The 21,755-nt window shown below is 36.8% G+C and overlaps 1 protein-coding gene across 3 annotated transcripts; it reads left to right on the plus strand.

Annotated features, from left to right (window-relative positions):
- The first annotated feature begins 81 nt into the window (after positions 1–81).
- LOC107040324 (probable cation-transporting ATPase 13A3) lies at positions 82–20,936 on the plus strand. 3 transcript variants are annotated; one of them, XM_015260367.2, is made up of 14 exons: positions 82–425; positions 6,850–6,957; positions 7,177–7,247; positions 8,238–8,405; positions 8,485–8,555; positions 9,639–9,905; positions 11,363–11,567; positions 12,292–12,490; positions 13,630–13,741; positions 15,136–15,526; positions 15,750–16,836; positions 18,376–18,457; positions 19,121–19,823; positions 20,641–20,936. In XM_015260367.2, the coding sequence occupies exons 2-14, from the start codon at positions 6,942–6,944 to the stop codon at positions 20,911–20,913; spliced, it is 3,645 nt and encodes a 1,214-aa protein (XP_015115853.1). In that variant the 5' UTR covers positions 82–425; positions 6,850–6,941; the 3' UTR covers positions 20,914–20,936. The 3 variants fall into 3 exon arrangements, with proteins under 3 accessions (XP_015115853.1, XP_015115852.1, XP_015115851.1); XM_015260366.1 differs by having other exon boundaries at positions 6,832–6,957; positions 19,121–20,733; XM_015260365.1 differs by having other exon boundaries at positions 19,121–20,733.
- The last annotated feature ends 819 nt before the right edge of the window (positions 20,937–21,755 follow it).

Here is a 21,755-nt window from a genome sequence, read left to right on the forward strand (position 1 = left end):
GGGGGGGGGGGGGGGGCAGCCGGTGACAGTGGTGGGAGTTTTTTATTTTCACATGACAGTACGAAACAGAGACGAGTGGCAGTCGGGCAAGTGTCAGTTCCGTGCCGGATTTTCAATCGTGCGTACAAGTAATTTTTGTAAATTGGAAAAAAAAGAAAGCATACGCAGAGCATTGAGTGAATAAAATAGATAAATTCACGTTTATCCACTCATTCATCAGTGACGGGAGTAATAAATTATTGCATAAATGTGCAAACGAAAAAAATATTCTACTCAATTTGATCGACTGTAGGAATAGAAAATGTGGATTTAATGACTGTTTAAATTTTTTTTTCTCACTGATAAGCAAAGGCAAATAGAATTTTCGAGTGGTTTCGGTTATCTCGTGGGATTAAGAAATTTCTTCTGCCCGTGGATTTACTGCGGTGAGTTAATACTGAAGTGTTGAATGAAGATAAGATTTTGGTGATTGTAGCAGAGGGAAATTGAGGAAAAGATTATAGAATCTGGAGAATCGAATGAATGAGAAAAAAAACCGTTACTGTTTTTCTCCCTTATCGCAAAACGTCTGAAGGAGACACAATATTTTGTACGATTGTTGTTTTTTAAAAAATTTATACAAATCAGGAAAAATGAATAGAACAAAGGAATTGATAATTTATTTATTCATTGAAAAGATATTGGTAAATTTCTTGTGCCCGTGGATTTAGTGAGGTGAGTTAAAGTTGAAGTGTTGAATGAAGATAAGATTTTGGTGATTGTAGCAAAGGGAAATTGGAGAAAAAATTATCGAATTTGTCTTGTCTTGTTATAATTTTTTTTAAATTGATCAAAATTAGGAAAAAATGAAGAGAACAAAGAAATTAATAATTTATTTATTCATTGAAAAGCTATTGGTAAATTTCTTGTGCTCGTGGATTTACTGAGGTGAATGAACACCGAAGAGTTGAATGAAGGTAAGATTTTGGTGATTGTAGCAAAGGGAAATTGAGGAAAAGATTATCGAATCTGGAGGATCGATTGAATGCGGAAAATAAACCGTTATTGTTTTTCTCCCTTATCGTAAAACGTCTGAAGGAGACACAATATTTTATACTATTATTATGATTTTTTTAAAATTGATAAAAATTAGGAAAAATTAATAGAACAAAGGAAACGATAATTTATTTGTTTGTTGAAAAGATATTGTAAATTTCTTGTGCCCGTGTATTTACCGAGGTGAGTTAAAGTTGAAGAGTTGAATGAAGATAAGATTTTGGTGATTGTAGCGAAGGGAAATTGAAGAAAAGATAATAGAATTTAGAGAATTGATTGAAAATGAGGAAAAAACCGTTATTGGTTTCCCCGCTTATCGCAAAACGTCCGAAGGAGACACAATATTTTATACTCTTGTTATGATTTTTTTTAAATTGATAACAATTGTGAAAAATGAATAGAGCAAAGAACACGATAAGTCATTTAGTTATTGAAAAGCCATTGTAAATTTCTTATGCCCGTGGATTTACTGAGGTGAGTGAACTCTCGATCACTCGCTCAATGCGTGCGGCGCCGCTCGTTTTCGTTTTTTTATATTTCAGCGTGTTCCTCGACGCTTAAAAATTCTGAAAAAAAGAGTCCCTAGTTCAATCCTTTTACTAAGCATTGGCTTGTCCATTTCTTTCTCGGAAAATTTGTTTAGTAAAAAAAAACAAACGTCGAACGCACAGCAAAGCGCCCGAATGGAAATTTTAGTCAGGTCTTGATCAGACACTGATCAAGTTATCATATCAGATTCTGATCAGGCATATAACGCTATAATTTTGGATTTTCCACTAGGGTTTCACCGCCTACCATCATTAGGCATTAATTAAATAAAAAAAATTTTGAGAGGAAAAATTAGTAACTTCATAGCCGGAGTCGAACCCGGGACCTCCCAATGTCGCGTCGGGTGCTCTTACCATCTGAGCTACCAGGACACTTACGAATTTCACTCTCAAACTGAATCATACCCGAATGAAAATTTTAGTCAGGTTATCATATCAGATTCTGATCAGGTATGTGACGCTATAATTTTGGATTTTCCACTAGGGCGGCGCCGCACCGTCCGGTACGAGTGAGTCCCTGTCGGCCGCTCGAGCGACAGTGTTGCTACATTCACTGCCGCACTTGAAATGCGCACGTAGCGGTAAACGCCAACGTGGCAACCGCGCGTTCGGTTTAACCTAGCTGCGCTGCGCTAAACATGCAGCGGATGAAGGCTGGCGGCAAAGCCCAAATTATCGAGGGCTAATGCCGGAAAGTTGAATGGAGATAAGATTTTGGTGATTGTAGCAAAGGGAAATTGAGGAAAAGATTATAGAATCTGGAGAATCGATTGAATGAAGAAAAAAATAGATATTGTTTTCCTCCCTTATCGCAAAACGTCTGGAGGAGACACAATATTTTATAGTCTTGTTGATTTTTTTTAAATTGATAAAAATTATGAAGAATGAATAGAACAAAGAAAACACTAAGTTATTTATTTATTGAAAAGCTATTGGTAATTTTTTTGCGCCCATGGATTTACTGAAGTGAATTACTGCCGAAGAGTTGGATGAAGATAATTGACTTTCATGATTGTAGCAAAGAGAAATTGAAGAAAAGATTACAGAATCTGCAGAATCGGTTGAACGAGGAAAAACAACTGTAATAATTTTCTCCCCTTATCGGAAAACGTCTGGAGGAGACACAATATTTTATAGTCTTGTTGATTTTTTTTAAATTGATAAAAATTATGAAGAATGAATAGAGCAAAGAAAACACTAAGTTATTTATTTATTGAAAAGCTATTGATAATTTTTTTGCGCCCATGGATTTACTGAAGTGAATTACTGCCGAAGAGTTGGATGAAGATAATTGACTTTCATGATTGTAGCAAAGAGAAATTGAAAAAAAGATTACAGAATCTGCAGAATCGGTTGAACGAGGAAAAACAATCGTAATTATTTTCTTCCCTTATCGCAAAACGTCTGGAGGAGACACAATATTTTATGCTATTATGATTTTTAAAAATTTGTTCAAACATGAAGAATGAATAGAGCAAAGAAATTAATAATTTATTTATTTATTGAAAAGCCATTAATACATGTGATTGGTCAACGACCAATAATGCCCTTTGACTCGCAAAATGAAAGTAAAATCGTTACATTATGCAACAACACCATTAGCTTCCACTAAAAAACTGACCACGTACCAGTGTCATCACGGTGCGTTTAATGACCTCGATACTATCTATATCGTCCCCATCAGATCCTTTCATGTATAATAATTCTAACCATTGAGAAATTTCCAGCGTAACGTTCACCGTCAGCATCATACCCACGTCCTTCATTTTTTATTATCATTAATTTTTTATTCCACTTTAATTGTTCCGCCATTTTTAATTTTGTAATGGTAACGGTATCCAGTTGTAACTGGTGCTGTACATAATGAGTCAATAATTGAATTTATTCATGAAGTGTTGCACTTTGATTGCAATAAATCCATCATTATCACTTCATTAACTCTTGAGGCGGTTGATTTATTGATGAATTTTGCGTTTCATTACTATATATTTTATTCAATGAAAGAAAGGAGAATAATTTCTAAGTCGATAGTCCAGGGCTTCCAATTTTTTAACTACAGACGCCTTTTTTTCAAAAACTTTGAAAAAATGTGTACAATAACAATTACGAACTAGTTTTTTTTATTGCATTCCTACCATCAGCTAATGTCGTTTTGTTTTTATAAAAAATTGCGCAATTCATGTAAAATTGTCGGAAAAATGTTTCTGAAAGAATCCGGAATCTCAACTTCTGATATTCTTTCGAGTAAATAATGCATATTTTTCATTAAAAAAATGCATCTTATGCAATTTACGCAAAAAACCCAATTAAGGATATCCCAGCATCTCTTACAGTTTGATGTAGACCACTCTGCAGCTTCAGCCATTTTCAATCATCAAATTTGTTGGTTAAATTGCGTAAGAAAAAATTGAAAAAATCACGAAAATTTAGTGTCATTCAAATTACATGTTGCACTTAATTATTAATATTTAAAACATTTATTGTCTATAAATCAGTAGCGAAGTAGTAAAACGGTACAAGTCAATTTTGACTATTGACGAGTTTTCAATGAATATCTCGGGATCTAAAGGAGATAGCAAAATTTTTGTTACAACCTTTTTTGTAGAACCGACTAAGAGCCACAACAAATGTAATTACGAAAATTTCGTCATCTCCCTTAGATTCCGAAATATTCCTCAAAAACTCAACTAGGAGATAAATCAACTTAAACCGCTTTACCACTTCGATACTGAAATAAATAATTGAAATTGTTTAAAGTTTTAAATTTCTGAACATGAATCAATTTGTTACCATTATGCACAAATAATTTTTATGATGGAAAATTGATTGTTTTGCAATCTTGCAAAAGTAAACTTTCTAATTTTTTTTCAGATGTTTAAAATGTTTTCTAACGGTTCAATATCGAAATTCGAATTCCGACCTGCAAAGTTTAAATAATAAATTCGACTCCAAAAGTAGAAACGCATTTCACTAGAGCAAAAACAAGTGGACAATAGTTTTTGTCCTATAAATGAGTACAGTAATTATTACTGATAAAACAGCAATTTGATTTCGAATAGGTATCACAGTACTTGGATATCCTCAATAATCGACAGAGGAACAAACGTAGAATAAAATCCTTCAATTCCACTCAAACGGGTGGAAAACACTAGTTAGTCACTCGGTTAAGGTTCCGGCGCGATAACCACAGTAATTATCAATATTTTCATTCCCGCTGTGTACACCACATTCACGAGAACTTAAGGACTAATCAAGGCAACATTATCGCTCGCAACTTTTTCGTCCACTGTGACCTTCACTTAGATATTCCGATCAATTTTTCCGTTCATAAAGAAAAAATCTGCAGTTCGAAAATTAGCAAGTGATTTTTTTTTCAGGTGATAAAATTGAGGATTCGGTATGCCACTGCGTATTGAGTGAAAAATTATCACTTTGTTCACGTGGTGTGCACTCAAGTGGAGTTTTTTATTATTGAATATTCGAGGCAATTGTCACGTTCCAACTCTCCGATAATTTCTTGAATGTTTCTTTCTTATTCCGGCTCGTTTGTGAAGCGATTCAATTTGACCGGTTATTGTTGGGCGCACGGAGAGAAATATTCAGTAAAAATTACCCATCTTTTCCGTAATTTCAGAGCGAAATGTGGTTGTAGGAAATTTTACGATGCTGTCACGGAATTTTTCCGGAGCGTTCCGTAATTTTTATCTTAATCTCCTGTGAAAAATTACAAGTCAATTTTGACTATTAACCAGTTTTCAATGAAAACCTCAGAATCTAAAGGAGATAGAAAAATTTTTGTTATAACCTTTTTTGTAGGGCCGATTGAGAGCTACAACAAATGTAAATACGAAAATTTCGCTATCTCCCTTAGATTCGGAAATATTCCTCAAAAACTCAACAGGGAGATGGGTCGACTTAAACCGTTTTACCACTTCGCTACTGATATGTTTCGATTGATTTAGATAGAAGGCATCGAAACGAATATTTTGAAAAAACAGTGAAATCGGTTGCGTAGTTTTGAGGATATTGCATATAAAAGATTTTCAGAAAAAGTCGAATATCTCCGAAACTACTGATGCAGTGAGTTGGAAATAATTTTGTTTCTCCCAGAATTAAAGATACAATATTGAAAAAAAATACTAGAATTATCCAGATACTTCAATTGACGAATTCAATTTTTCTCAAATTTTTCCGGTCAACCAGTCGATGGCAAGGTGAATAAAACGACGTGTTGCGGCAATTCCCTCGCATGGTGACCAGATTATAGGTCTAGGGTTAAGACCCATAATCTGACAAAATTTCTGATTTTTTGGAATTACGTTAGCCACTTAAGGGTGTCAAGTGAATTTGGCGATGACCTTGAAAATTGACATTGACCAACAAAGTTATAATTTTTTAAATTAATAGTATTAGACAGATGGTGAACATCGGTGACCATTTTCAAATTTTAGAACTTATGGATATCGAGAAATTAAATAAACAAAATCAGTCTTATACACGGCCTCTTATGGAGTTTTGATTAAATTGAACGTTTCAACCCCCTAGGAACTCAAGAAAAATTTGAAAAAATTTGAAGATATGGGGAATGATGTGTTCAATGTGACGGCGACAAAAAACAATGGGGTACCGGGGTGAAACTTTCTCGAAGTTCGTCACGCGAAATAGAGGATTTTCCGCATTTATTTCCTCGATGTCTAGTTCCGGTTGCGGGTTTGAAATTTCGTCAGATGGATGAATACATATTTCTCCAATGATGGAGGGAAAGAAAAAATTGTTTTTGAATCTTTTGTCAAATTCACTTGGCACCCTTAATTACTCAATTTGATGGCATGCTCACATACAGACATGGTCGTCAAACTTCGTATTTTTACATTTCAGACCATTATACATCATCTCCAATCAAAATTGGAGACTGTCAGAATTGAGCGATTACCATGCTTTCATGCGGAAGCAAAAGTGCCCATAAAAGCCTCTGCGAAGGCCACAATAATCTGCGTAGAAACCCATGTTTTCAAAGATATAATTAAACCTAAATGTAAAGCTTAGATAATGAGGAAGGGGTAAACGGCCCGCGGTTACGCTTGAGAAAAAATATAATCTAATAAGCATCAAGGTTCCTAACATTCCGATTCATAGAGGAGTTATCGTAATGACCCCGAAAATAAAAAATGTAGTAATATTTCGTCATGTCTTCACGCTTCGTGACCCCTAGAGTGTTCTACGAGTTCATGCTGAGTCAGATGAGCAGTTCTATTTGTTCTTTCAGTAACAGTCGAGTTCTCTCCATCCCAAAACAAATATTGCCTGCATTAGAATCCAAGGGAAAGTTTAATTCACTGGATTAGTGCTGCGGACGTTATGACAAATCTCAATGGTAAGACATGATAAATTTATTACAAGAAAATAATCAGTGATTGTAAAAAAAAATGAAAAACTCGTTTGACCGTGATATTAGCATCGGTCTCAGCGTGTGTGACAATAACCAGCATTTACTTTCACGAGTACTATGATGATTGAACGTGGAATGAGAGTAGAACATGAAATCAGAATGCATGGAGCAAAAATTAATTTACTATTTACAATAATCTTTCAGGGTTAAATACTGATAAAAAGTCGGATCCGACGTGGCAGAAAATTAATTCTGGTCATGACACTGAAGAATTGGTAAATGAGAAATCAAAATAGATCAACACGGAGAGGAAAACGAACAAGTTCTCGAACGATTCTTATTTGGGCCAACAAAATCGTTAGTTGAAAATTACCAGAAAAATAATTGTTTGGATCGAATTTGAAAGTCGCAAACACTAAGGGGTCCCCCCAGTAACCGTTACCATAAAACGACAATGTGCGAGCGAATTGAATATGCCATATAATAATCAAGAATGGGTGAAGGAAAATTGTTAAAAAAACTCTGAGAAGTTTTATCGTTTCGTTCGTTTTTTGTGAATCATTCAAATTTCGGTTTATAGATGGGCTTTATGAACGCTATTTTGTCCCTTACCCCTCACCCTGTTGACAATGTGCTAGCCAATAAAGGAAACCATATTTATCTACATTAAAGTCTGGAAAATACGGGTTTGAAGTCTCATCGAGCTCTGCCGTTAATTTGTTGAATAAATTATCGATAAAAATAATTGGCGCGATGTCTGGCACTATCCAACGTACGCCATGTTTGATGTTTCGTCTCTTTCAAAAATAATCTCATTAACTTCACCATTTTAGGCTCCACTCACCCCCGCGCCTATCCTCGTTTTGCTCTACTGAGGAGACCCCTTAAGGATGTATTACACCCTTTTCGCAAAAATTCACGTTTTTTGAATTTTTCTGGCAAATTATTGGTCGGATTGGTGTGAAAAAATCTACCGTTTTTGCGTTTTATCATTACTTAATGACTCACGAAATTTCATCATCGTCCAATCATTTTCCTGCGTTTTTTCTAAAACTTTTCGGCAATTCACAAAATTTACGGGAATTTTTGCGGAAAAAATTTTCAATCTCGGTGCACGTTTGGCACAACAAAATCTTTTTTTGATCATTTTTAACGAGAATTTTTTCGACACAAGTACGACTTGTGTGAGAACTCGGCTGTTTTTCTCTCAGTGAACCAAAGTTAATTTTGGATAATAAAAGGTTGCTGATTGTTTATTATTCCAGCAAATAAATGGCTACGAACGAAGTTACATCTGCACATTTCTGACGTATGTGTTCTACCTGTTAACACTTGGAATTCTTCGATTATTCTTCCACTGGTATCCTCACTTGCAGTTGTACGCCACTTATCGAAAATGTCCGCTGAGTCGAGCAACGAGATTACTCATAATAGTAAGAGCAACAAATATATACTAGTGATCAATTAAATTTCTAGGCAAAGTAAAATTGATTGTCTCTATTGATTTTTCAGGACGATTATCAAGGAAAATACAAAACCTATTCTGTGAAGGACATCAGAGTCATTGGAACAAAGAATTTAAGGTAGACTGGCTCTGTGGTTCGGCTTCGTCCGGGCAGAATAAGAGAAAATTGAATACCACGATTTTCGAGAATTCCTGCAATTGAAAAAAAAACACGTGAATGTTTTCGACTTTACTAGAACACCCGAGAATTTCATCAATTACTTTACTTACTTTGAAAAACTCTCAAGTAAAAGAAAACATTGAGGTGTTTTTTTTTAATTGCAGGAATTCTCAAAAATCCTGGTATTCAATTTTCTCTCATTCTGTCCGGTCAAAGTCGGGCCGCGCAGTTAGTCAATCAGAATTTGAAAGTTGCTCATTTGATATAAATTTTTTTTTTTTTAGAAAACTCGAGAATTCCTCCGAATTTTCTAGAAAATTCAAGAGTTCTTTCAAACTCTCTGTGAAACCAAAGGATTTTCTCGAACTTTCTATAAAACCCGACAATATCCTCAAACTTTATAGAAATCTTAAAAATATTCTAGAATTTTCCAGAAAGCTTTAGAATTTTTGAGAAGTTTCTACGATGCATACTAAACTGTGCAATACAAAATCTATGCGCGCGCTGATCTATTCATTTGTTGAAATGAAGAAATGGAATTCATTAAATTTCATTTTCTCATGAATACCTTATAAATATTGATAATGAATCAAAGAGAATTCGACTAATGATTGAAGTGAATAGCGAAGTAGAGTAAAAGAATCTATAAAGAATTTTTCATTTTCAATTAATTATCTTCAATTTTTTAAAATAATCGGTCTCCATAACAGGACAGAATTTATTAATTTCACCGATGATAAATATACATGTCCACTAAAATTTACCACTGAAGAAATTGAAAATGCCGCGTTTTCTTTTTAAGATATAATATTATAGGCTATATTATGTTATAGCCTATAATATAATATTATATTATAGCCTAAAGCCGATTGGGGACCCTAAACTATGTAATAGTATAATAAAAATACCATTGAAATCCATTCAGTCATTTTTGCGTGAATCGCGGCCAAAAAATGGGCTACGGATTTATTATATTTAAGATGATTCCTCGTAAAAGATGCAGCAAATCTTGAGAATGAACTTGTGAAAAAATAATTATAGATCTCCTGAGATGTTGAAACGGCTGGGGAATCCAGAACCCGAATTACTCAGTAGAATTGAATGCCAGAAATTGAGCATAAGTCTCGAAAACGGTACGAAACGTGATGTCCTGGAATACCGCGCATTTTGGTTCAAAAAACAATGTTACATATGGGACGAAATTCAAAGTGAATTTGCAATGCTGGTGGCACTGGATAAATACGTGCCCTGCACAGAATTGCATCTGGGCTTCAATAAAGGTCTCTCTAAAGAGGAGCAACTGTTGAGGTAAAAAATAAATAGCCATTAACCCCAGTCTGGTCACCAAACGCGACCCTGCGATTGGTCATCTCCGCGGGGATTCCCCCTTACGCGCTCGCATAATGGGGAATCCCCGCCTTTTTTGGATTTTTTCTTTTACACAAAAACTTGACGAATGAAAAATCCAAAAAAAATTGTATTCCTACTTCAAATATAAGAAACACATCAACATCTTTTTTTCGGTCCAAACGTACACCAATGAATTGTTACAACCTTCTGAAAACTCGACTCGCTGAAAATTTTCATGTTTAACCTCAAAATTTCATAATTTTGCACTTTTTCAAATCGAGTTCTTGGGGTATCTGACAACTATTTCGCTTCTATACCCCTGTTTCTTATTCATTGAAAGTTCAAAATTACCTGCGAACGTGGGATAAATGTTTTTTGGTCAACTTTTTTTTCTCGAAATCGTAGAATACACGGGGCAGGGATTCTCTTACCGTGCGACTAACTCCGTTCGGTGGAGAGCTGCGACCACTTGAAATAGCTCTACCCTTTGGCCCGGCTACGCTGTACTTTTGGATATTTTCAGTTTTTAAATTTTTCAACTAAATTGCATGGGAAAAATTTGAAAAAATTCATACCCAGTCAGTATTATCTAAATTGAATTTCGCAAAATATTGATACTTTTTCAAACATTTTCCTCTTATAAATAAATAATAAAACTTGTTTGCAAAACGGTGGATTATTTTTTATGAGGTGTCAAAAAAAATCTTGATTTTTTTTCACATCTAATGAAAAAAAATTCAGATTCTAATCTTTGATTACAATGGAAATGTTGATTATCACATAAGCCACCGGGTAAAATCCTGATTTTTAAACATTTCTTCTTTGAAAAACCACAACGATAGTTAAATTGAGAAAAAAATTAGGATTCCGAATCTAATTGAGTTTTCTGCAATTTTCTGCAGTTTTCAACAATCTTTGAATTTACCGTAAGGGTAGAGCTACATTAAGGGTTAGGTTCTAGCGTTGCCGAATTCACTCTACACTACCCGGCCGCGTTTAGCGAGTTTCCGGCAACGTCGCGTCATAGGCAATTTCATTCAACATGAGAAAAAATAATTCATCTGTTCGAAATAATTTGTATTCTCCAGGAATTTCGGGACAAATGTTGTTCTAAAAACTACTATAATTCTTTATACACTTGAATTGACAAAGTCAATTTTATTTTTATTTTGCCGGTTAGCCAGTCAATTGTAATTGAAAGAAAAATGAGGCGGGACGGGGTTTCCCTCGTACGGTGACCAATCTAGGGTTAACAATAATTAACAATAATTTTCTCTAAATAATTTCACATTGAAGAATACGTGGAAAAAAAATAAACGAAACAAATAAATGAGTCACCATTCCGTTAAATATTCATCGTTTTTGCTGATTGTTCTTAATTCTTTAATTTTATTCATAGTCCATTGAATTTTCAGGAGAATAGTCTATGGAAAAAATGAGATAATAGTGCCAATGCAGAGCATAATGGTTCTGCTGTTGCTCGAAGTATTCAACCCATTTTACATGTTTCAAGTATTCACTTTGGCTGTCTGGTTTGCCGATGGTTATTATTATTACACAGCAGCAATTATTCTCATGTCTCTGTTTGGAATAAGCAGTTCTATCCTTCAGACACGCCGCGTAAGTATTCAAAAGAAACGATTATCTGCATGATATCTTTTTCATTCGTATTATTACATTTCTTTCGTGATGAACGAAATTAGTTGATCGTTAACTAGATGTTTATAACCGACGACGGTGGCCGAAGTGATTAAAGTAGCTCTACCCTTCGGCCGGGCTACGCTGTACTTTTGGATATTTTCAGTTCTTAAATTTTTCAACTAAATTGCATGGAAAAAATTTGAAAAAATTCATACCCAGTCAGTATTATCTAAATTAAATTTCGTTTAGTTTTTTGGAATTCGACTCCTACACAGCTGATTCCGGTTTTTTTCATATAAAAAAAATCACTATTTGTGTAAAAAAAATACAAAAAACGCACATTTAGCGATCCAAGAAGCGAATTAAAAAACAACTAGCTCGTAATTATTATTCCACATATTTTTCCGATAATTTAGAAAAAAAAAATCCTCCGTAGCTCAAGAATTGGAGATTCTGGACTGTTTTTGGCATTTTAAGCGTTTCCGGGTAAACGAACAATAAAAAAATTTTTTTTTGCACTAATTATTCATTTTCAGATCTATATAATCGATCTTCTACGTATGAAAAGTCTCACTCCAATAACCCACGATTTTGAAAACTCAGTAGTCTCCCCTTAATGAAGTTTAATATTTCCTTAATCATCCTGCTATTGGCCTGTTTACCCTACTATCATAAAAAAACTAGATGTTCATATTGATTGTAGAATCAGAAAAATCTTCATGGAACAGTGGCTTCTACCGAGACGGTGCGTGTGAGGAGAAGTTGCGGGACCTTCGACACTGTTTCCAGTGCCGAACTAGTCCCGGGTGATGTTATCGAGCTACCAAGACACCAAGGAACTGTCGTTTGCGACGCAGTATTACTTACTGGACATTGTATTCTCAATGAATCAATGCTCACAGGTAAAATTTCTCAATCGCACGTCAAACAAGTGGACAATGTTTTTTATTAAATAAACAAGTATAGTAGGGGAGCATGGGGCAAAATGAAACACGGGGCAAAATGAAACAGTGGGAAAATCTCGTCATCTAAAGGAGATAGGACATTTTTGAAGTAGTTTTGTAGTTTACAGGCCGAGCCGAAGGCGAGGTCCGTACACACATTCGTTGAAAACGAAATTTATTACCGAGTGCTCTATAATATTTTATGTCAAGTCGTGCAGAAGTCGAGTTTTGAGTAAGCTGCGCGAAGCGCAGCGTGCGATAAACTCGACTTATTGCACGGCGCGACATAAAATACAATATGTCATACAGCGATAGAAGCATTATCTGGCGAATATGGCTTTATAATCCGAGCCGAAGACATTCGCCAGATAATACTTTTACCGCCTGATGACATAATCTACTATCCTAACTCGAGTGATTAAAATCCTCGATTCGCGGCATTTTAAGAAAGTCAAAAACATGAGCCTCATACCTCGTAAAGAGTAAATTTCACGAGGGTCAAACGTTGCAAAAGACCAATGTCACAAGTCATCTCCATTGTGAGAAAGTCACTCTCATTACCCTATTGAGCTTTATTGGATTTTCCGCTTTATTATCTGGAGCCTGGGAAAAGCCCAGTTGGAGCCTGAAAAGAACCATTTTGTCTGAAGAGTTCAAAAAAGCTACCAAAGACAATTGAATTAGTTTTGTCATTTAAGAATGCTGAATGAAACAAGTTAATGTCAAGACACAAGATGATGACGCAACGAATTCAATAGAGATCAATAAATAATGAGATTGACCCTTGTAAAATTCATCCCTTACACGGCATGACCCTTACGAGGTGAGACCCTCGTGGTTTATCATCCTTGCGAGGTATAATCTTCGCGAAGCTTCACGGTTTACGATAAAAGGTAACGTCGGCTAGTTTTTTACATTTTTTACATTTATTACGTAAATTACGTGTTTTTTACAATGTCATGTAAAAAACTGCGGTCATCGACAGATGCCCAACGCTGACCCTACCACAAAAAATTCGAACCTTAAATTTGAGCGATTACAAAGCTCCCATTTGAAACCAAAATGTATAAATTGTCTCTATCACGGGCATTTTTCAGGCGAATCTGTACCAGTCACTAAAACCCCTCTAACTCCGAAAAAAATTCTCTACGATCGGAAAGAGTCCTCTCAACACACCCTCTACAGCGGCACGATACTAATTCAAACGAGGTAATAAATAACACATTAGAGTACCAGCGCACAAATTTCGTTTTCGACGAATGTGAAGTTTACGGGCCGAGCCGAAGGCGAGGAGTGTCCTCACATTCGTTGAAAACGAAGTTTATGCCCGAGTGATCTATAATAGTTTATGTCACACACTGAGAGAAAAACGAGAAAGTTCTCAAACAAGTCTCACTTGTGCCAAGAAAATCGTTTTTTGAAAATTATCAAAAAAGGATTTTTTTGTGCCAAACATGGGGAGAGAGCGTCGGAATGAAAAATTTTTGTCGCAAAAATAGATTTAGTAGTTCAAAAAAAATTGCATTCTCTGTACACGCAAGAAATATCATTTCTAGCACTACTCCTTCGTTATTCGACACTCCCACACGTATTTTGCTCCCGAAAAATCTTTGTTTTATGCGAAACAAGGCATAGTAGTTTTTCGTTTCGACTGTCTAATAATCACAGACAAGAAATGAACCCTTAAATGAAACAATAATAATGATATGATAGCAATCTTCTAACTTAGGGATAAGATATTTGTTCACGGAGAGAAATATTCAATAAAAATTACGTATCTGTTCCGTAATTCCGGAGCGAAATGCGGTTGTAGGAAATTTGACGGAACTGTCACGGAATTTTTCCAGAGCGTTTCGCAATTTTTATCTGAATCTCCTGTGAAAAATTACGATACCGTCACTTAAATTTTCTGAGTCGATTCCGTAATCGGTGAGCGAATTGTGAGTTCCGTAATTTTTACTGAACATTTCTCTCCGTGTTGATAAATTTTCGTCTATATGAGATTCTTTCATCCTGATAAGACACCGTCTGGTGTGAATTATCCGCCTCTTGAGCCAAATATTTCGTATAATACAAGAAATGAACCCTCTTCACACATAAATCCACATAAATCCATAGTGGGATTTATGTGGATTTTTCTGTTGTCGAAAGCAGAGCAATTATTCATATTTGATACTTTCAAATTCGAATCGAACAAATTCATTTTTGACAATTTTCAACTAGCGATTTTGTTGGCTCAAACAAGACTTGTTTGACAACGTGCTTGTTTTTCTCTCAGTGCACCGCCCAGAAGGTGAGTTGGAAGCAGGCGTGCGATAAACTCGACTCATTGCACTGCGTGATATAAAATTTATAGTTTCATAATAACTGATAAATAGTATATTTCGTAACGAGCGCAAAAAAGTGTTTTTTGGCGAGAGGGAGGAGCCTTCGGCTCGTGATATAATCCCACGAGCTAAAAAACATTTTTTCACGAGTTACGAACAATATTTTTCATCACAATGTGGCGGAAATTGGACTTTTAGGCACGCGGAGCGTGCCGAAAAGTTCACTTTTCGTCACAGCGTGATGAAAATATTTATTTTTACGTTCATTCGATTTAGATTCTATGGAGACGGTCCGGTCCTCGCAAGAGTCATCCGCACTGGCCTCCAGACAAACAGAGGTGCCCTGGTTGCCGCTATTCTGTACCCCCCACCAGCGGATTTCAAGTTCGATCAAGATTCCTACAAGTTCATAGGAATTCTAGCAGTGATTTCATTTTTGGGATTTCTCTACACTGTTGTAACGAAGGCCTCTAGAGGTGTCACTGCTTCCTATATTGCCATTAAGGCGTTGGACGTCATCACGATTGTCATTCCACCGGCCCTGCCTGCTGCAATGACCGTCGGAAAACTCTACGCCCAGGCGAGGCTTAAGAAAGCGCAGATATACTGCATCAATAGCAGAGTTATCAACGTCTCTGGGAGTATCAATTGCATCTGCTTCGACAAAGTAATTACCTTTAGAATTGTATTTTCTCCTGCCATTATCATTTTTTATTCATTAAACTACTTCATTGACTCAACAATGCGATAATCGAGTCGATAAAGTAATTTCATAGATAGAAATTAATAATTGTAGGAGAAAACACAATTCTAAGATTTGATGTAGACAAAGGGGTTCCGTCTCCCCTTAATGAAAATTAGCCATTCATCTTGTCCTGATTGTTCTTCAGACAGGCACCCTCACCGAAGATGGTCTAGACATGTGGGGAGTGGTGCCAAACTCGAATGCGAGCTTTCAGGAAGCTGAGAAGGACGTCCCGAAGCTAAGAAATCACTCGATATTCGAGGGAATGCTCGTTTGCCACAGTTTAACTCTGATAAACAATCAACTTTGTGGGGATCCCCTCGACGTGAAGATGTTTGAGAGCACTGGGTGGACCCTCGAAGAGCCGGATGTCGAGGACACAAGTAAATACGACCTCCTGGCCCCAACAGTTGTCAAACCCCCACAGGACTCTTCCCAGATGTTCACAGAGAACATGAACCAAGTATCTGAAATCGGAATTATCCAGCAATACCAATTCTCAAGTTCGCTTCAACGGATGTCCACGGTTGTCAGGGTCCTGGGAACTGATCACTTCAGAGTTTACACTAAAGGATCACCCGAGATGATCCTCAGTCTGAGTAAACCCGAGACTATTCCCGTGAATATTGTGTCGGAGTTGCAAAAATATACAGAGCAAGGGTACAGGGTAATCGCTATTGGAAGGAGCTTCATCACCTCCAATTTCGCCAAGATTCAAAAGATGCACCGCGATCAAATTGAGAAGGACCTGGAGTTCTTGGGTCTCGTCATCCTGGAGAACAGACTGAAGGAGCCGACAATTCGAGTGATTGAGGAGTTGAGGGAAGCAAATATCCAGATCCTGATGATCACAGGTGACAACATACAGACGGCTGTGAGTGTCGCCAAAGAGTGTAAAATTCTGGAGAGAGACGAGACAGTTATCAATGTCACTGTCATACCTTCAGAACAAAAAGCCGATGCCAAGATTTATTTCAATGTGCAAGGGGTGCCGGCCAGGGCTTCTCCGCAGAGGGGGAACCTGTTGGTGGTGAATTACGAATCAATCGAGAGGGGATTTGCCGCCCCAAACTATCGTTTCGCCCTGACTGGACAGACGTGGCAGCTGTTGAGAGAGCATTATCCGGAGTTGGTGCCAAAGATTTGTGTGAAAGGGGCAGTATTTGCGAGGATGACGAGTGACCAGAAGCAACAGCTTGTTTCAGAGCTAATGCAGCTTGGTTATTATGTTGGTAAGGTGCACCTTCATTTCCGATAGACCTATCTACCTTTTCATCCTGAGAGTCACTAGATTTTCCGACACTTTTCTCGTGTTAAGGATGTTCGACACCCTTTTAGCCAAAATTGACGTTGTTTTCATTCTTCTGGCAAATTATCGATGGGAGTGACGTGAAAAAATATAACGATTTTGTGGTTTGTCATTCTTTAATGGCTCACGAAGTTGCGTAGTGGTGCGATAATTTTCATGCGTTTTTTCTACAGTTTTGTGATTCTTTTTAAAAGTTTAGAGAAAACGCAGGAAAATGTTCGCACCACCTTAAAATTTCGTCAGTCATTAAATAATGACAAAACGCAAAAACGTTATATTTTTTCACGTCAATTCCATCATAAGTTTGCCAGAAAAATTAAAAAAACGTGAATTTTGGCAGAAAGGGTGTAGAACATCCTTAATCCCCCTTGGGGTTTTACGGAGTTTGAACTCTTACGGAACAAGATCTATGCGCGCGCTCTCGCGCGCGCTGATCTTTTCATTTGTTGAAATGAAGAAGTGGAATTCATTGAATTTCATTTTCTCATGAATACCTTATAAATATTGATAATGAATCAAAGAGAATTCGACTAATGATTGAAGTGAATAGCGAAGTAGAGGAAAAGAATCTATAAAGAATTTTTCATTTTCAATTGATTATCTTCAATTTTTTTAAATAATCGGTCTCCATAAAAGGACAGAATTTATTAATTTCACCGATAATATATATATACATGTGAAATATATATATATATATATATATAGAAATATGACGTGAAAGAAAAATTTACCTCTGAAGAATTTGAAATTATGTCACAAAATCAAACAGCCTTAAAACGACTATTTGACGCAATTCAAACAAAAAAAAATTTTTTTTCAACTTTTTTTTATTATTGGGAGTACTGATGAGAATAATGATCTTTTATTCGTCTTATAATTCAATTGTTTAGAATAGGCAGATTACGCTTTTTATTCATTCGGTTGAATTCAGTATCACATTTTCCTTTTTCCCAATCTGGGTCTCTCCCTGGGCCTTCCTCTAGACATTGGATTTTAATGTTTAATTTTCTTTTCAATTAATCCATTGACAAGATCTTCTCCCGTAAAACATCGCAATAATTTTCCATTGTACTGAATGGAAAATCTGAAAATCTGAGTGGAAAGTCTGGGGGTACTGATTATTCTAAGCAGTACTCCCAATAATAAAAAAAAGTTGATGAACAAAAATTGATGAAAAAAATTTTTTTTGCTTGAATTGCGTCAAACAGTCGTATTATCGACTATTTCATTTTGCCCCGCTGTTTCATTTTGCCCCACTCTCCCCTATCCATCATAATTTTTGAGGTCTCAAATCGATATTATCTTAAATGACAATTTTTGTTAGAATTTTTAATCATTTTTCCGAAGATTTTTCAGTTCGGTGAACGGAATCAATATGTCCCACAGATTTTCAGAATGAAATGGTCTATACGTGACAATTGGATAAAGATTTAATCCTACTAGCTCATCCATTCGATTTCAGCAATGTGTGGAGATGGGGCGAATGATTGTGGAGCTCTTCGGGCAGCTCATGCAGGAATATCACTGTCTGAAGCTGAATCAAGGTGATAAAGAAATCTACACTCTGGTACACGGTTCGACACAATTCGGACGACGTCGGCTCTAAGAGACTGGTCCCCTTTTACAGATATTTTGATGCTGACTTTAAATTTCTTTTGAAAAATCTTTCTAGCACGTCTAGTTTTCGTGAAAAATATGTTGCAGTGTTAAAAAGTGCAGTTTAAAAAATTTATAAAAAAATGAATTAGGTCGTAGTTTTTTCCAGAAAAAATACAATGAATTAACGAACATGTAATTTGTTCAGGGCATTTGGGTTCATTCTAATTGGTTGAGTCGAAGTGAGTGAAAAAAATCTCGAAAATGTCCAAATTTCATTATTTTTCTTGTAAAATTAAGTGACCGGAAGTTGGTTGCGTACACTTTGATGCATACGTATACTTGTGCGTTAATCTCTTTATTTTCCGACTTTATTTCAACAACTAAACCTCTCCACAATTGAGGGCGACTTCTCATAAGAGAAGTTTTTCTTCTCTCGACGAGTTAGAAAGACTTCTCAAACGAAATTTAAAATCAGCATTAAAATATCTATGATATAAGGTCGGTTTCGTATTCAAGGTCGACTGCGTTTGAATTTAGTCGAGCCTTGTAATTTTCCCTTTTCAAACTTTTCAATAGATCAACTTATGTCAAACATACTTACGTTTCAGCGTGGCGTCACCCTTCACCTCCCGCATTCCCGACATCACTTGCGTACCCAAAGTGATTCGCCAGGGGCGAGCGGCTCTCGTCACCTCCTTCGGCATCTTCAAATTCATGGTAACATGTGCCTTAACCGAGTTCCTCTCCACCATAATCCTCTACTCGATAGACTCCAATCTCACCGACATCGAGTTCCTCTTCATTGACATATGCTTGATCGTAAACTTTGCCTTCTTCTTCGGTAAAACTCAAGCATACGCCGGCAAATTGGCCTCCCATCCCCCCATGACCTCCATCCTCTCCTTCACTCCTCTCACCTCTCTAATCCTCCAAATGTCGATAATGTCGGCATTCCAAGCAGCATCCTTCTTCGGAGTTCAGCAATTTTCCTGGTTCAAGCCATTTGTCAGCCACGAACTTCTCCACTACACGAGCTACGAGAATTACTCAGTATTCTCCATATCGATGTTTCAATACATCACAACAGCCGTGATTTTTTCGCGGGGAAAGCCCTACAGGAAAGCAATTTACACGAATAATTCGTTCATATTCTCAATTGTTGCCTTAACCGCGGTTTGCGCCTACATAACTCTTCGGCCGGCGCAATGGATCGTTCGGATTCTGCAGCTGCAACTCCCCCCAAATTTCGAATGGCCTCTCATCATTCTAGCCATGGGCTTTGCTAATTTTCTCTTATGCTTGTTTGTGGAGATGTTTATCATTGATTTTGTCATCGAGAGGAAAGCCAAGGTGAAGTTTTACAAACCGGAGAAGAGCAGGAAGGAGTACTTGAGGGTTCAGGAGGAGCTGAGGGGCGCGGACTGGCCCAAGTTGAGCAAGGATACACCGGTGTTGCCACTCACCCCTAGTGTCGAGAATGTTTTGGACAGGAAGTTGGAAGAGGAGGAGGAAGAGGAGGAGGAAAAGATGGGAGTAGATAATCTAGCATTTGTGGATGACGAGAGCACTGTTACCAAGTTTTAGGATTTCTTGGGTGTGACATTCCCTCCATTAGCACAAACGAGAGAAATGTCCTTTCGAAGAAATTGAATTTTTTCAATAATGAGAGAATGAGTGTCGTTCCACTCTTATCGACAATCGTAATTTGTAAAATAAGCACTACAGTATTCCATAATGCAACTAATGTGTATAATTATCAATGATAAAAAATTGATTTTCCCCGTGCATTGATCATGATCAGAATAACATTGTGTTCTGTTACATTGCATTACTCCACTCGGTTTTTAAAATGTCAGACTAGTATTCAAGAGTGAGAGTTTCGTTGATGAATGATCATGATTAATTGATCAATTGATACGCGAAGCAGAATTTTAGGAGGAAATAACGTACTAGGACCATGATGTGATATAGATTAACATGAATTGAAATATATGAAATAAAAGCACTGAATGTTGAAAGAAAATTGTGCTATTAGAATTTATTCAGCAAGAATTATTTACAGGTCCCAGGAAGTTGTCGATAACATAGCATGGCCTTTGCTAATTTTCTCATATGCTTGTTTGTGGAGATGTTTATCATTGATTTTGTCATCGAGAGGAAGGCCAAGGTGAAGTTTTACAAACCGGAGAAGAGCAGGAAGGAGTACTTGAGGGTTCAGGAGGAGCTGAGGGGCGCGGACTGGCCCAAGTTGAGCAAGGATACACCGGTGTTGCCACTCACCCCTAGTGTCGAGAATGTTTTGGACAGGAAGTTGGAAGAGGAGGAGGAAGAGGAGGAGGAAAAGATGGGAGTAGATAATCTAGCATTTGTGGATGACGAGAGCACTGTTACCAAGTTTTAGGATTTCTTGGGTGTGACATTCCCTCCATTAGCACAAACGAGAGAAATGTCCTTTCGAAGAAATTGAATTTTTTCAATAATGAGAGAATGAGTGTCGTTCCACTCTTATCGACAATCGTAATTTGTAAAATAAGCACTACAGTATTCCATAATGCAACTAATGTGTATAATTATCAATGATAAAAAATTGATTTTCCCCGTGCATTGATCATGATCAGAATAACATTGTGTTCTGTTACATTGCATTACTCCACTCGGTTTTTAAAATGTCAGACTAGTATTCAAGAGTGAGAGTTTCGTTGATGAATGATCATGATTAATTGATCAATTGATACGCGAAGCAGAATTTTAGGAGGAAATAACGTACTAGGACCATGATGTGATATAGATTAACATGAATTGAAATATATGAAATAAAAGCACTGAATGTTGAAAGAAAATTGTGCTATTAGAATTTATTCAGCAAGAATTATTTACAGGTCCCAGGAAGTTGTCGATAACATAGCATGGCCTTTGCTAATTTTCTCATATGCTTGTTTGTGGAGATGTTTATCATTGATTTTGTCATCGAGAGGAAGGCCAAGGTGAAGTTTTACAAACCGGAGAAGAGCAGGAAGGAGTACTTGAGGGTTCAGGAGGAGCTGAGGGGCGCGGACTGGCCCAAGTTGAGCAAGGATACACCGGTGTTGCCACTCACCCCTAGTGTCGAGAATGTTTTGGACAGGAAGTTGGAAGAGGAGGAGGAAGAGGAGGAGGAAAAGATGGGAGTAGATAATCTAGCATTTGTGGATGACGAGAGCACTGTTACCAAGTTTTAGGATTTCTTGGGTGTGACATTCCCTC

The sequence above is a fragment of the Diachasma alloeum genome, unplaced genomic scaffold, assembly GCF_001412515.2.
Source record: "Diachasma alloeum isolate Michigan unplaced genomic scaffold, Dall2.0 Dall_scaffold_00327, whole genome shotgun sequence".
Taxonomy (NCBI): Eukaryota; Metazoa; Arthropoda; class Insecta; order Hymenoptera; family Braconidae; genus Diachasma; species Diachasma alloeum.